This window comes from Fundulus heteroclitus, unplaced genomic scaffold (genome assembly GCF_011125445.2).
Source record: "Fundulus heteroclitus isolate FHET01 unplaced genomic scaffold, MU-UCD_Fhet_4.1 scaffold_56, whole genome shotgun sequence".
Taxonomy (NCBI): Eukaryota; Metazoa; Chordata; class Actinopteri; order Cyprinodontiformes; family Fundulidae; genus Fundulus; species Fundulus heteroclitus.
The window spans coordinates 1,468,397-1,481,550 of record NW_023396989.1 but is presented as its reverse complement, the minus strand read 5'-3'; the positions used below and the strand labels follow the sequence as shown (position 1 = coordinate 1,481,550).

Sequence of the window (13,154 nt, the reverse complement as noted above, 5' to 3'; positions counted from 1 at the left end):
GACAGAGGAGACCAAACCACTCACCAACCAGCAGGTTCTGCCTATTTACCGTTTGGACGTTGCCTGCGATCTTCTCAGCTTCTTCAGCTTTCCTCTTGGCATCTCCAGCGTCGGCAGCAGCGTTCCCAAGCGCCTCCTCTGCCTGCCGCGTCTTCTCGTTGGCTGCCATGATGGTGGCGTTGATGTAGGGGATCTTCTTCATGGCTTCCTCTGCTGCCGTCTTGTTGTCGTTGACCCTCTTGTCAAAGTCTGGGAGAAGTTTGGGAAGAACCAGAATGAAACGTTTTCCTTAATTGACAAAACGCAGGCAGACTTAACGACATATCAAGGCAATGCAAACGTTTCCGTTAAACAGTCTGAAGGGAGTCTGCTTCATGCAGTTTCATCCCCTGACGGTTCCATGTAACCGATGTTAATTCCTGAGGAGCAGAAGAAGCTCAACACTAAATCAGGGAACAGGACCATTCGGTACCTCGGAGGTCCTCCAGGATGCTCTCTGCTTCTTTGAAGGTCGACTGGCCCTTCTTTGCCGCCTCCACGGCGAGAGCTTTGGCGGCGTCGACCCGGGCCAGCAGCTGATCTGCGGTCTGTGGAGCAGGAGGAGGTTTAATGGCTGAATGCAGAGGAGAATCAGATTACAGGACCAATGCTCTGAACCCACCTGCTGCTCGCTCTTTCCTTTCTCCAGCAGCTTCCGGACCTCCAGCTCTTTTGGCTTGAGGTCGTCCCGCAGGTCGTTGTACTCCCGTTCTGTCTTGTCAATCAGATTGTCCAGGTCTGACGCCTCTTTCTTTATCTTTTTGGCCTCATCCTGAGAACAACAGCACGGTGATGAAGTTTGATTTCTAGAGTCTCACGTCTTCTTTTAGCTGAAGATTATTTACCTCCAGGGTCTTGGTGTCGAACGGCGGGAGGCTGGTCAGGTTGGCGAACAGCTTCAGAGCTTTGTCCCCAGCCTCCTCCGCCTCGGCCTGGACCTTGTCGGCCTGTTTCTCCAGATCCTTGGCCTTGTCTTTTGCGTCGTTGTACCTGAACCACAGGTAGCGTCAGAAAGTCAGAAAGTCTGTCCTAAATGTGTTGGAAACGCGTTGCCTCAGATCTTTCCCCCATGTGACCATTTAAAGTCCAGATTTCTCATATGAAAAAACTTTAGACAGCCTTTACCCATAAGAGATGCAGGATAAACACAATAAAACGGCCATCAGCAGACAAACTACAACAAACATGCGCCTAACGGACATAAAAAGACTAAAGTGCCTACATTTTTTAAAGTAAAAAGGTGAGATACATAGAGTATAAACTGAACAGACATTCAAAGCACCACAGCGGTACGACGCTGCAGCAGAGATACTCTCCGGTGAGGACTGGTCCTGGTTCTGACCCAGAAACTGAAAGGTTGACCTACATCTTGTTGAGCTTGTCAATCTCATCGCCCATCTTGCTCTCTCCATCCAGAGTCTTCAGCAGCAGGTTGTAGGCTTTGGTCGACGTGTCATTGGCGTCTTTGGCGATCTTCTCGATCTGATCGGCGTCCATTTTGTGCCTGCAGGCAACAACATTCAACACTTTGGTCAGGATCCCTTTAAAAGACTTCTCCTGTCTGTCATCATGTTGGGTTTTGGTAGCCGTCTCCCTGATGATTCCCTCCAGGTCTGACTTGTTAGAGCGAGTCTTACTTGTCGGCGAGGCGTCTAGCCTCTTCAGCCAGCAGCGTCATGTTGTTGGGCTCTCCAGTCTCGCCGGTAGGTTTGATGTCCTGTGAAGAACGTCGGCTCAGTTACCCGGCCTTGACGGTCCCGTTGAATGCTGGGAGAGTGGCGACTGCACCTACCACTTTACTGACAGCCTCCTTGGCCTTGGCCAGCTCCTGCCGGGCGCGGTCAATCAGGCCCTCGGCGTCCCGGACTCTGTCGCGGGCTCGGTCTGCCTGAGAGCTGGTGTCGTCCACCGTGTTGCGGATGCTCTGTAGACGGTTCCACTGCGTGGTCAAAGTGTTGTTCAGGCCTTTCAGACGGTCCAGCAGATCTCTGTCTGCATCTGTGGGGACAGTCAGGTGGTTCGTCGGCACACCTTGAACTTACAGGCCTATCTATGCTGTGATGACTGTGAATCCTCGCTTTTAGAGGATTCAGCGTTACCTTTGCTGTTCTGAGCCTCCTCCAGCAGCTCCATGATGGCCTTTTCTGCCTCCTTCAGTCGTTCCTCAAAGGCCTTATCGCTGACGGTATCCTGGCCAGAGCCCAGGTTATCTATCAGACTCTGGAGTTCTTGGAGCTTCTGTCTCTGCTGGTTCACCTGGACACACAGACAGCACTTTAGACCAGCTGAGCCGTGTGAGGGAGTGAAGCCCTCAGCGGCGGTTCCTGCCCACCTTGTCCCGGACCAGGCTGTAGCAGGACGGACACTGCTGGCAGCCTGGCACCGACCGGTTGTAGAAGTAGTTCTCCTCGCACATGTCGCACCGAGCTCCAACAAAGCCGGGCCGGCACTCGCACCGACCGTCCTCCTTACACTGGCCTGACAGGGAGCCTTCAGGGTCACAGTCACACGCTGGGAAGAAACAGCAAGACGAGAGTTTATTCATAATGAACATGTTCTTCAGTCCTGGACATCTTTTCTACTGGAGCACCACAAGGATCAGTGCCTGGATGGCTGTTCTTTGTAGTAACAAAGGTTTTTACATCTCCTCTGTGGATATGATACCCAACGGGAACTTTAATATCACCTTTTGTAAACTTTCCATGATATTATCATTATGAAGTGCGGCTTGTCTTGTTTCTCACGTTTGCATCCAGAGGAGCTGAAGCTGAAGAAGTTGACCTCGCACCGATCGCAGTGCAGCCCCGTGACGCCGGGATGGCACTCGCACTGTCCGCTAAAGATGTCACATTCACCACTGGTGGAGCCGATGGGATTACAGTCACACCTGTGGACAGGTACGCAGACAGACATCTCTGAATGACGTAAATGACGTTATGGCGTTAACGGCTGTACGGTACAGGATGAGCAACGGTTAATGGAGGTGAAGGAAACGGACCGCTCGCAGCCGTTGCCGCTCCGCAGGTTGAAGTATCCCAGCAGGCAGGCGCTGCAGTCGCGCTGAGCCACGTTGGGGAGACACGTACACTGGCCGGTGACCTGAGAACAGCTGGTCTGCTGGTCCACGGTGCCCAGCGGGGAGCAGGAGCAGGCTGAGGAGGAGGTGCAGAGAGACGGGGACAGAGATCAACCATGTCTGACTGTCCATGGTGGACACGAGAGACGGTAGGGCTGGACGACGTAGGAAAAATGGATAAAATCATGCTGATCGATAAGTATCAACAGATTAAAAACGTTTATTTTAAGTGCAGCTCTGGTCATTTATGCTGTTGCTTAGCGACATATTTTTAGATAAAAACACAAACACCGAATTCAAACTAAACCCTTTATTCAACCAACGTTTTACCGAACGTGTGCTCTCTGAACTCTATGAAGGGGTGGAGCTTAGTTCCATGGTCTGCATTGTGATTGGCTGGGAGGATGTAATGATGTAATATTAACCTACATGGCTACAATGAAAATGGAAGGAAAACTGTTCTTTTGAACTTTCTATCAATCGATAAATATTGTTATTGAATTATCATCCAGCCCTAAGAGAAGGATTCAGATACAAAGTCAGACCTTCAGTCAGACTTCACAGCTAAAAGTGTTTTAGATTAATTCATCAAAGCAGCTGATGAAACTCTACTGTCTGATGTGAATCTCCCATTAACCGCTCCAAACCATGTTAAAACCTGAGTATACTGCTCCTTTAATTAAAACTGTGTAAACCAGTAGATCATTGTCAGTAACTGGAGTAGGTGTGAGTAAATCCTGACTCCGGGTTCTTACGTTTGCACTTGTCGTCGGGGTTGGACGCCTGGGCGTTGCCGTAGAAACCCGCCTTGCAGCGGTCGCAGAAGAAGCCGTCGGTGTTGTAGATGCACTTGAGGCACTCTCCGGTCTCGCGGTTGCAGTTGCCGACGGCGTTGGGGTCGATGTTGTTGCTGCACTGACAGGCGCGGCAGGCCCGGGCCGGCCCGTTCTGACCCAGAGGGTCTCCGAAGAACCCGTCGTCACAGAGCTCACAGCGCTTACCTGCACACAGGGCGGGGCTCAGGTGTTCACATTCTGCATCTCAGCTTCACTGCCACCCTTAAAATGGCTCAACAACATTTTTAGAAAACATTTTCAGGTCTTTTGGCAGGACCAGAAAGCTGTGTGGGTACCTGTGGTTCCAGCGGGACAGTTGGTACAAACCACCTCGCTGGTTTTATGCACCACAGCGCAGGTGGCTCCAGGGGGGCAGGGACACGGCTGACAGTCGCCCGCCGTGCCCTGAGTGGCGTTGCCGTAAAACCCGTCCTTACAGCGCTCACAGCTCAACCCGGCAGTGTTGTCCCGACAGTCACACGCACCTGGACAGGTGACAGAGAGCCAAGACGTGTTTTCACCTGATTGTCAAATCAGTTTAACCTGGAGCTACAGCCCGTCCTGAGTGCAGGCAGGTAACAAAGCCTTCTAAAAACAAAAACAGCAGAGGGAGCAGTCAGAAATATGGTAGAGTCAACTAAAGTCCTAAAAAACATTCAAGGTCAAAGAAAACGACAAAGCAGTGAAGAAATCAATCTATCTAGAAAAGGAAGTGGAAAACCAAGAAATCAACCAAATCATAAAGTCATAAAAGCCAAGCAAAGGCAAGACTGCTTCAAAACACAATCAGTTCCCTGCTCTGGGAATATTTCAAATCAAAACACCAGTAATAAACAAGAACAGCCGTTTAATTTAGCTAACTAAACTAATAGCTATCAGATACCATCAACGGTATCTGATAGCTTTAGTAATAAATTAATAATGTAATAATTACATTATTATTACTAAAGCTATCAGATACCGTCAAGAAACCAGCAGTGAGAAAACAAACTACAAAGAGTCACAAAAGTGGTATAAAAAGCAAAATAACTACCTGGTCAGGTTAGTAAAACCTGGTCTGATTACAAGTAAAACTACAAGTTAAAAAAAGGAACAATGAGAAACCAGAAAGGGAAACTGAACAGACCAGGTAGAGCTCAGACTCATAAGAACCAGGCGGGTAAAGCAGTCAGTAAACGGATCAATGACCAAAGCTCTGACCAGCAGGTCAGTATCAGGGAGGCACTGATATTATATGTTGCTGTTATGTCCGATAACCGATATTTAGCGATGTGTACATATACACACGCACACGTTTCTGCTTCTGTGGTGGCCAAATTTAGTAAAGCTTTATATCAACTTCTCAAAAATGAAAATCTTTTGTACCTGGGTTATAGTCTAGACACTACACACTAACTATTTTACATCTCTGCTTCATTAAAAAACAACAAACCTGCATCACTGTCACATGACTGGATGGAAATAAACATCGGTAGTTAGTATCGGCCCAGTTTTACTTATCGGACCGAAACTGATACGCTAAAGAAATTATTAACATCGTCCGATACTGATGTTAATGCCGATATATCGCGCATCCCTAGTCACTACGGTCTATAAACCCAGTAATCCCAGTCTCCCCCAGTGTCCCCAGCGTCCCCAGTGTCCCCCAGTCTCCCCAGTGTCCCCCAGTCTCACCAGTCTCACCAGTGTCCCCCAGTCTCCCCCAGTGTCCCCAGTCTCACTAGTGTCCCCCAGTCTCCCCCAGTCTCCCCAGTGTCCCCAGTGTTTGCAGTCTCCCCCAGTGTCCCCAGTGTTCTTTAGTCTCCCCCAGTGTTTGCAGTCTCCCCCAGTCTCACCAGTGTCCTCAGTCTCCCCCAGTGTCCTCAGTGTTTGTAGTGTCCCCCAGTGTCCCCCCCCAGTCTCACCAGTGTCGGGGTGGCAGCTGTCGCTGTGTCCATGGCAGTTGCAGATCTCACAGGAGCTGAAGGCTCCGAGCTCCGGCTGGGCGCGGCGGTATCCCAGGGTGCACTGCTCACAGTGCTGGCCCTGGTAACCCGGGGGACACGTGCACTGCTCCACCCAGCGAGCCGCCACACCGGGGCCCCTTCTGGCCGTCACCAGGGAGACGTCGTCCAGGTAGCCAGCACCTGCAGACGCAGAGAAAGGTGAGGTGAGGGCGGAGCCTCGTGGGTGAAGGTGAGGGACACGGGGAGGCGTGGCGGCCTACTCCTCTCGCTGTAGGTGCCCCGGATCTTGATGGCCGTGAGGTTATGGAGAAGTTTCTGGAAGTCCGAGTCGCTGACCACAGGCCTCCAGGGGTTTCCAGGCGGGTTGTAGAGCCTGAACCAGAACCAGAGGTTAAGTCTAACCAGGACGGACACAGAACCAACGACTCTGTTCTGATCGGGTCTGCGATCAGTTTAATACCAGAGGTCTAAACCAGAGACAGGTGGATCTCCTGATCCAGAATCAGCCGTCCTACCTGAACACGAAGGTCTGCACGTTCTCGTTGGGGAAGGCGTTGCCCTGGACGATGAGGGGGACGGCCACCCTCATGTTGGCGCCCTCCAGGATCAGGTCCTCGGCCGACAGCCGGGCGTCCCGCCGCTCCACCCGGAAGTTCATACTCAGCTTCTGTCCGTAGCTCAACATCTGGTTGCCCAGGAACTTCCCTGTGGAGCAGACGGCAGAAGCAGTCAGCCTCCGAGGGCCACGGTCTGAGCAGAGAGCCGCTCAGGGGGCCGTACCTGGGGCCACAAAGTACAGGGGCTGGTAGTCCTCAGATATCAAGGTGACTTCCTGTCCACTGGAGGACCACTGGACAGGGACGGCGGCTCCGTCCCGCTGCTGGGCCTCCCACTCCTCGTTATCTGGGACACAGGAGCAGGAAGTCAGCACCCCCGCTGGGACTGAGGGATGCACCCTGAGTGGGGGCTGCAGGCGCGCTCACCTCTGTCGAAGGTGGAGCTGACGGTGTGGACGCTGTAGCCGTCGGCGCTCTCACACACCGACGAGTGCTGGAAGCAGAAGCAGGCGGTGCAGCCCTGAGGGTTGCTGGGGTCCAGGTTGAAGTACCCTGGCTTACATCTGATGAGGACAAGCAGGTTGGTGTGAACCGTGCTTTAATGTGACCGTAAGGCAGACCCTGGGGGGGGGGGGGGTACCTGTCGCAGCTGAAGCCCTCCACGTTGTCCTTACAGCGGCACTGACCCGTGTTCACGTCGCACTCCTGGGTGCTGCCTGACGGGGAGCAGGTGCACGGCCTGGCAGACAAACACAGGATAAATTCACCGGCACAGATCGTCTTTCATGGAGTTCTATAGGAAATGAGGCTGGGAGGAAACTTTCATCTGCAGCTGAAGGAAAGAGAATGAACTCAATTTAAAAAGAGACAGAAAGCTCCGCAGACCAGTGGCAGAAACCTCAGTCACACGTAAACGGTAGGCGTGGCCAGCAGAGGGCGCTCATGCCCCGTTCTCCCAGCAGGAGGCAGCGCAGGTCATGAATAGAGGAAGTCCATCCATCCCCCCCTCAGAGCAGGACGTCAGTCACCTGACCCCTGACCTGAGGGGGGGGGTCGTACCTGCAGCCGGCCTCCGTCAGACTGTGGAACCCCGGCTGGCAGCGGTCACACTTCTCCCCCGTCACTCCAGGCTTACAGGCACACGTGCCTCTGTTGTTGCACTGAAGAGATTCAGAACCTGCAGACAAAGCAGCGACCGCCAGATCGTTAACCATTTACCTCCCAGAGACAACCAGCCGCTGCAGATGAGAGAGCAGAGCAGGTGGAACCGAACCACAACACTGGATAAGGAGGATCTACTGCAGGTTGAGCTCATAGTGAGGGTCCAGTCAACTGAGCCCTGATTTATTCTCTACACTCAGAATAAAAACAGCCAGAAATGGTGCCAGATACAAACCAATCTGAGTGACATCCAGAGAGAAACACAAAATGAGAAACACGTGTGAAAGGACCAGAAGGGAGTGTAAACTATTAGAAATGATGAAACAGGATCAGGACAGCAGGTCCGTGTGTTCATGGCGGACGCTTTAAGACTGCAGGAGACGCTGAGCTGTAAACTGACCGATGGAGCTGCAGAAGCAGGGCAGGCAGCGGCCGGCGCTCTGCTCCCTGTAGTAGTTGTCCAGGCAGCGCTCACAGTTGGGCCCGTCCGTGTTGTCGGCGCAGTTCCTGCAGTGACCTCCGTGACCCGTGGCCCGGTACAGCTCCGCGTCGAAGTAGCACTCAGAGCTCTTCCCGTTACAGTCACAGGCTGAAAGGGTGGAGCGGCAGCGGGTTAACGGCGGGCCGGGACCAGAACCGCTCCACAACACAGACTTCATCACACTTTACTATATATACGCACTATAATATAATATAATATATATATATATAACACAGACTTCATCACACTTTACTATACATACACACTATAATATAATATAATATATATATATAACACAGACTTCATCACACTTTACTATATATACTATAATATATATATGCTTCCGGTATTAATTTCCACTGTTATGCTGATGACACTCAGCTATATTTATCCATAAATCTGATGAATCCAATCAGTTACTTCGACTGCAGTCATGTCTTGATGACATCAAAAGCTGGATGACTTTAAATTTCCTGCATTTAAATTCTGACAAGACAGAAGTTGTAATCTTTGGGCCAGAGTCCTCCAAAAATAAACTTCTAATCAATCACTTAATCTGGATGGCATTAACTTGGCCTCTGGTAATAAAGTTAAAAATCTTGGTTGTTTTCGACCAAGACATGTCATTTAAATCCCATATTAAACAGGTTTCCAGAGTTTCCTTTTTTCACCTCCGGAATATCGCCAAAATTAGAAACATTCTGTCCAGGAGTGATGCTGAAAAACTGGTCCATGCATTTGTTACATCAAGGCTGGACTTTTGTAATTCTTTACTATCAGGAAGTCCACAAAATGCAGTTCAAAGCCTTCAGCTGATCCAAAATGCTGCAGCAAGAGTTCTGATGAAAATCAACCAGAGGGATCATATTTCTCCAATTTTAGCTTCCCTTCATTGGCTTCCTGTTAAATCAAGAATAGAATTTAAAATTCTCCTTCTAACGTATAAAGCCCTTCCAGGAGACGTAGAAAGTTTTATTTAATCACTGCTGTAGCTGCTTCTATAACACTCTGTGAGATTCTCTTTAACTTGTAATGAAAACATAAAAACAGCTAAATAAGTTTTATATTATTATTATTATTATTATTATTATTGTGTTAATCTGATACGCTGGTTGGACCTTTTCCTTTATATTTTTACTACTACCGTTAACGTTGTCATCATAGTGGTATAAAGTCTAATTCTGGCGTCTCAGCATAATGGTGGAGGTCTTATAGGAGCTTCCTGCCTCTCTTTATCCTCTAATTGCTTTTCTTTTTCTGACTATTTCACATTTCTGAATAAATAAAATGAGTTTCATCAACTACCTGCTCTGAGATGTTATTCTTTACACAGGAACTACAACTCCCACAATCCCCCAGAGACCTGGCCTGAGACTGGCAGCTCTCCTGCTCTTTAGGCCAGTTGCTTGCTGTATTTATTATAATTCTGGATAAAATCAGTGACTGCGGACGCTGCAGGTGAGGCTCCTGCCGGCTGGGACTCACGCAGACACTCGTTGGCGTTGTCGGCGGTCGCCCTCCTCCACGGCCGGTCGTTGTAGAACGGTTTGCAGACGTCGCAGTCGAAGCCGTCGGTGTTGTGTTTGCAGTCGCAGACCAGCCGTCCCCCGCTGTTCCTCACGCACTCGCTGGCGTGGCCGTTGCACTTGCACCTGACGGCAGAGACACACACCTGTTACACCTGGATGACGCGGCACCCAGAACGAGCATTTCATCGGCAGACGTGTCCTTTAAAGCCCGGCGGAGGACAAGGACAGAGCCTGTCCAGACAGGACCAGGTTACGTCGACGGTTTCTTCTCCCCTCAGCGACTCTGACAGCTCGCTCTAACCTCCCCAGGTAGAGACGTCCCTCCCTACAGGACACCACCTGTCAGGCAGCCATCTCTAGCTATTGTCTCAGGTGTTTTCTGGCACTGAGCCGTGGTGGAAAGTCTGACGACGGAGAGAACAGGGAAGCCTCCGAGCGCCTCACTCATCTGGAGCTCAGATCTGATAAACGCTGCAGCAACAAACCTGCATTATAAAGTAATAATTTACTGTCTGCTTATCTGCTGCTGTTCTTTCTTCTTTTAATTAAAACCAATGTGTGTCTTTTATGTACTAGAAGAAGAGAACATGGACGCCAAGCTTTGACTTTCTTCTTGCATTTGACATTTGCGTATCAAAACTGATATTTTTGTAATAAAATATCAATTTAGCAGCAAAGCTATCGACTAGTCAGGACCCGTTTAACGGTTCCGCCACAAAGCATTTATTTTACTGACACACCAGAGGAAGTGCCAGGATGGTCAGAGTTTCCCCTGACTGTAAGCAACAGAACTACGCCCCTCCCCAACATGTTGCTGCACACTGCCAGACAGCGGGCTAAAATAAGGCTGCAAGGTTTTTTAAACAGCGGTCTGATTCTTCACATATTTAAGGTTCATGAAGCTAATAAAACTCATCATATTAAAGGTAACACTGTTTTAAAACTACACTCTATGAGCCGTGACTGTGATTTGTGTGGATTTACGGTGTTAATATCTTGTGTGAATAAACAAGATTCAGTCATAAAGTTACTAGTTACATTAGCTTAGCTGCTAAGACAATGCTGAAATCTAGACAACTTAAGCATGAAATATTTATCTGCGTTACAAATAACTAATTTAATACCTTTAATAAATGCTGTAACTTCTCATTTAAATTAGTAGTTTTGTTTGATATTAAATCTGACCCTATTGTGGAATAGAAATGTTAGCATTAGCTTACCACAGGCAGACATAGCGCTGTTAGCTTCTAATAACTGCTATCTTTGATCAACCTTAAAAAACATCAAAACATCAATTCAACATCAAAATTAGCAACTATTTAGAATAATTTTATCTTTACTGAAATAAAACTTTAGCAGCTCAGCTAAATCAGTTTTCGTTAGACTGTTAGCTTGACTAAAACTAGCAGGTAAACTTAATAAAATATTAACAGAAGTTTTTTTCAATTAGGTTAAAATTTCTGTAGTAAATAACTATTTAACTTCTGTCTTCACAGAACACAGGCTCCTAAGCTAATTGTGAGCTAAACTTGAGTTTTACCTGAACTTTACATCCCAAACCGTTCAAACATAAGATTTCGCTGGAACTGATCTTTGACCCAGTTCGTTAAACCTTTGATTTAGTTTTTCTACATTTACTTGGTGGATTTTCACAGGACAGAAAGCCTCGGTGTGTTTTTGTTCTTTATGTTGGGCGGTCAGCGGGGGTTAGCTTAGCACACTTAGCTGTAGCCATGAACCCAGGTAACCCAGGGAGGAGCTCTGGAGGCGAAGCCGATCAGAAACCCTGTCAACCTTGGATGAGTAAAGCCTGAACACTACAAGTGCTCTCCGGGGGCCTCTTCGGGTCCGCCCCATTCCGGTTTGCCTGTAATCCAGCCCTGCCAGCCAGGAATGTGAGGAATGCTGGATGTGTAATGGAAATCTGCTCTACATTTCAAACAGATTATGGCTGCAGGGTTTAACACTCTTGTAACGGCTGTCCAAACCTCTTTGCCCCCGGCCGTGCGGGAAAAGGCGCTCTTATGTAAATTGTCAGGCAGGCGACGGACGGGGCAGCGGACCACACAGGGGCCGACCAGGACCCGTAAATCCACCTGACCCCACTTCTCCACTCACCACAGCCCCCGCCTGTCTGAACACCCGGCAATCGGGTGAATGTTTGATCTAGCTGGCATGAGCGTACCTTCCTCCCACAGCGAAGTCAGAGATGGCGTAGTAGTAGGACTTGAGGACCTTGGGATCGTTGAAGACTTCGTCTCCGAACGTGTTGAGCCTGTTCAGGGTCACTCTGATGTCTGTGGCCGTCACCCAGTCCTGAAACGGAGACGGCACGGACACGTCAGCGCACGCCGCCGACACACGGACTCTGAAACTTCTTTTAATGCATTTAAAGATGAAATAACATCCCAGATACGCTCGACTCTGCATCCCCTTAAACCCCCAAACTTTTCCTTCTTGTTGAAGCATGCAGGAAAAGGTCTGAGAGGCAGGAAGAATGCAACATGCTCCGTCTGGAAACAGCGTTTCAAAGATGCACCGCTTGATAAAAGCTGTTCAGTCCCAGTTAACGTAAACAGTTCAGAGTATAAGGAGCACTTTGAGTCGCTGCAAGGCCAAATATCTGCAGGAGCTGCACCCAAACCAGCAGGAAGCAGGGATCCCCCCCCCTCTGGTCCGTCTGTAACGTCTGATCATTAGGACTCAGTATTTTTATCCAGCAGGAGAACAACTCGTATTGAGACTAGAACGTTGGGAAACCTTGACTGTTATCGTGAATCTGAAGCATCATTAAGCTGCAGGAGTCTGCAGGAACTGCTCCAACATCTCTGGTCTCGGTTCTGGACAGTTAAAGATCAGAAACGCTGGAAACACCTTCCCACTGCAACATCATCACGCTAAACACAAATAAAGGAACTTTCTCTTTTAAAAACATCTGGAGGTTCACAACTGGGGAAAACATTTACTCCCTTAATGGTTTTATTCTGGTTTCTGCTTTTCTGTCGACACTGAAATGTTTCAGATCATCAAATTAATATCCTAAGAAACAGAAACAGTTTTTAGATGATGATTTTATTTAATAATGTAAAGAAATATACCAACTTAACCTGGTTCTGTGTCCCGTTACGTTTGGAGCTTCTTCCACAGAACGTTTCCATCACAAACCCACCAGCCGCCTCCATAAACCACAGGTTGGGGTCAGAGGTCATGATTTCACAGTAAGAGGGAGAGACCGGCCAGAACCACTGCTGACCCAGCAGAACCCGTCTCACATGGAGCAAAAACCCTCCTGAAGAACCGCAGAACCTTCAGGAACACATTCTCTGGACGGATGAGACAGAAGTGGAGCTTCAGGAAGGCGTTCCTCCCGTTATCTGGTGTAAACTAGCCCAGCGTGTCGGATCAGAACATCCGACACGGTGGTGGCAGAGTGATGCTCTGGGTCTGCTCTGCTGCTTCAGAACCTGGACGACTTGCTGTGACTGATGGAACCACCAAGTCTGCTAAAAGCTCACCAAGTCTGCCCATA

At 49.0% G+C, this 13,154-nt stretch overlaps 2 protein-coding genes across 2 annotated transcripts in view; one reads left to right on the top strand and one right to left on the bottom strand.

The window, feature by feature from the left end:
- LOC105922418 (M1-specific T cell receptor alpha chain-like) overlaps nt 1-13,154 on the top strand; it is a 571,536-nt gene that overhangs the window by 164,159 nt on the left and 394,223 nt on the right. The gene's annotated exons all lie outside the window — the stretch shown is intronic.
- LOC118556338 (laminin subunit gamma-1-like) overlaps nt 1-13,154 on the bottom strand; it is a 50,317-nt gene that overhangs the window by 3,344 nt on the left and 33,819 nt on the right. Inside the window, exons 3-25 of the mRNA XM_036133013.1 lie at nt 11,811-11,941; nt 9,582-9,748; nt 8,016-8,204; nt 7,514-7,631; nt 7,095-7,193; nt 6,881-7,017; nt 6,678-6,800; nt 6,413-6,602; nt 6,158-6,270; nt 5,856-6,077; nt 4,248-4,436; nt 3,871-4,116; nt 3,038-3,191; nt 2,784-2,926; nt 2,372-2,550; nt 2,139-2,295; nt 1,832-2,037; nt 1,677-1,756; nt 1,406-1,543; nt 885-1,029; nt 662-811; nt 473-587; nt 50-249 (exon numbers count right to left, since the gene is read on the bottom strand). Of these exons, the coding sequence (XP_035988906.1) occupies nt 50-249; nt 473-587; nt 662-811; nt 885-1,029; nt 1,406-1,543; nt 1,677-1,756; nt 1,832-2,037; nt 2,139-2,295; nt 2,372-2,550; nt 2,784-2,926; nt 3,038-3,191; nt 3,871-4,116; nt 4,248-4,436; nt 5,856-6,077; nt 6,158-6,270; nt 6,413-6,602; nt 6,678-6,800; nt 6,881-7,017; nt 7,095-7,193; nt 7,514-7,631; nt 8,016-8,204; nt 9,582-9,748; nt 11,811-11,941 (3,591 nt within the window). The remainder of the gene's footprint in view (nt 1-49; nt 250-472; nt 588-661; nt 812-884; nt 1,030-1,405; nt 1,544-1,676; nt 1,757-1,831; nt 2,038-2,138; nt 2,296-2,371; nt 2,551-2,783; nt 2,927-3,037; nt 3,192-3,870; nt 4,117-4,247; nt 4,437-5,855; nt 6,078-6,157; nt 6,271-6,412; nt 6,603-6,677; nt 6,801-6,880; nt 7,018-7,094; nt 7,194-7,513; nt 7,632-8,015; nt 8,205-9,581; nt 9,749-11,810; nt 11,942-13,154) is intronic.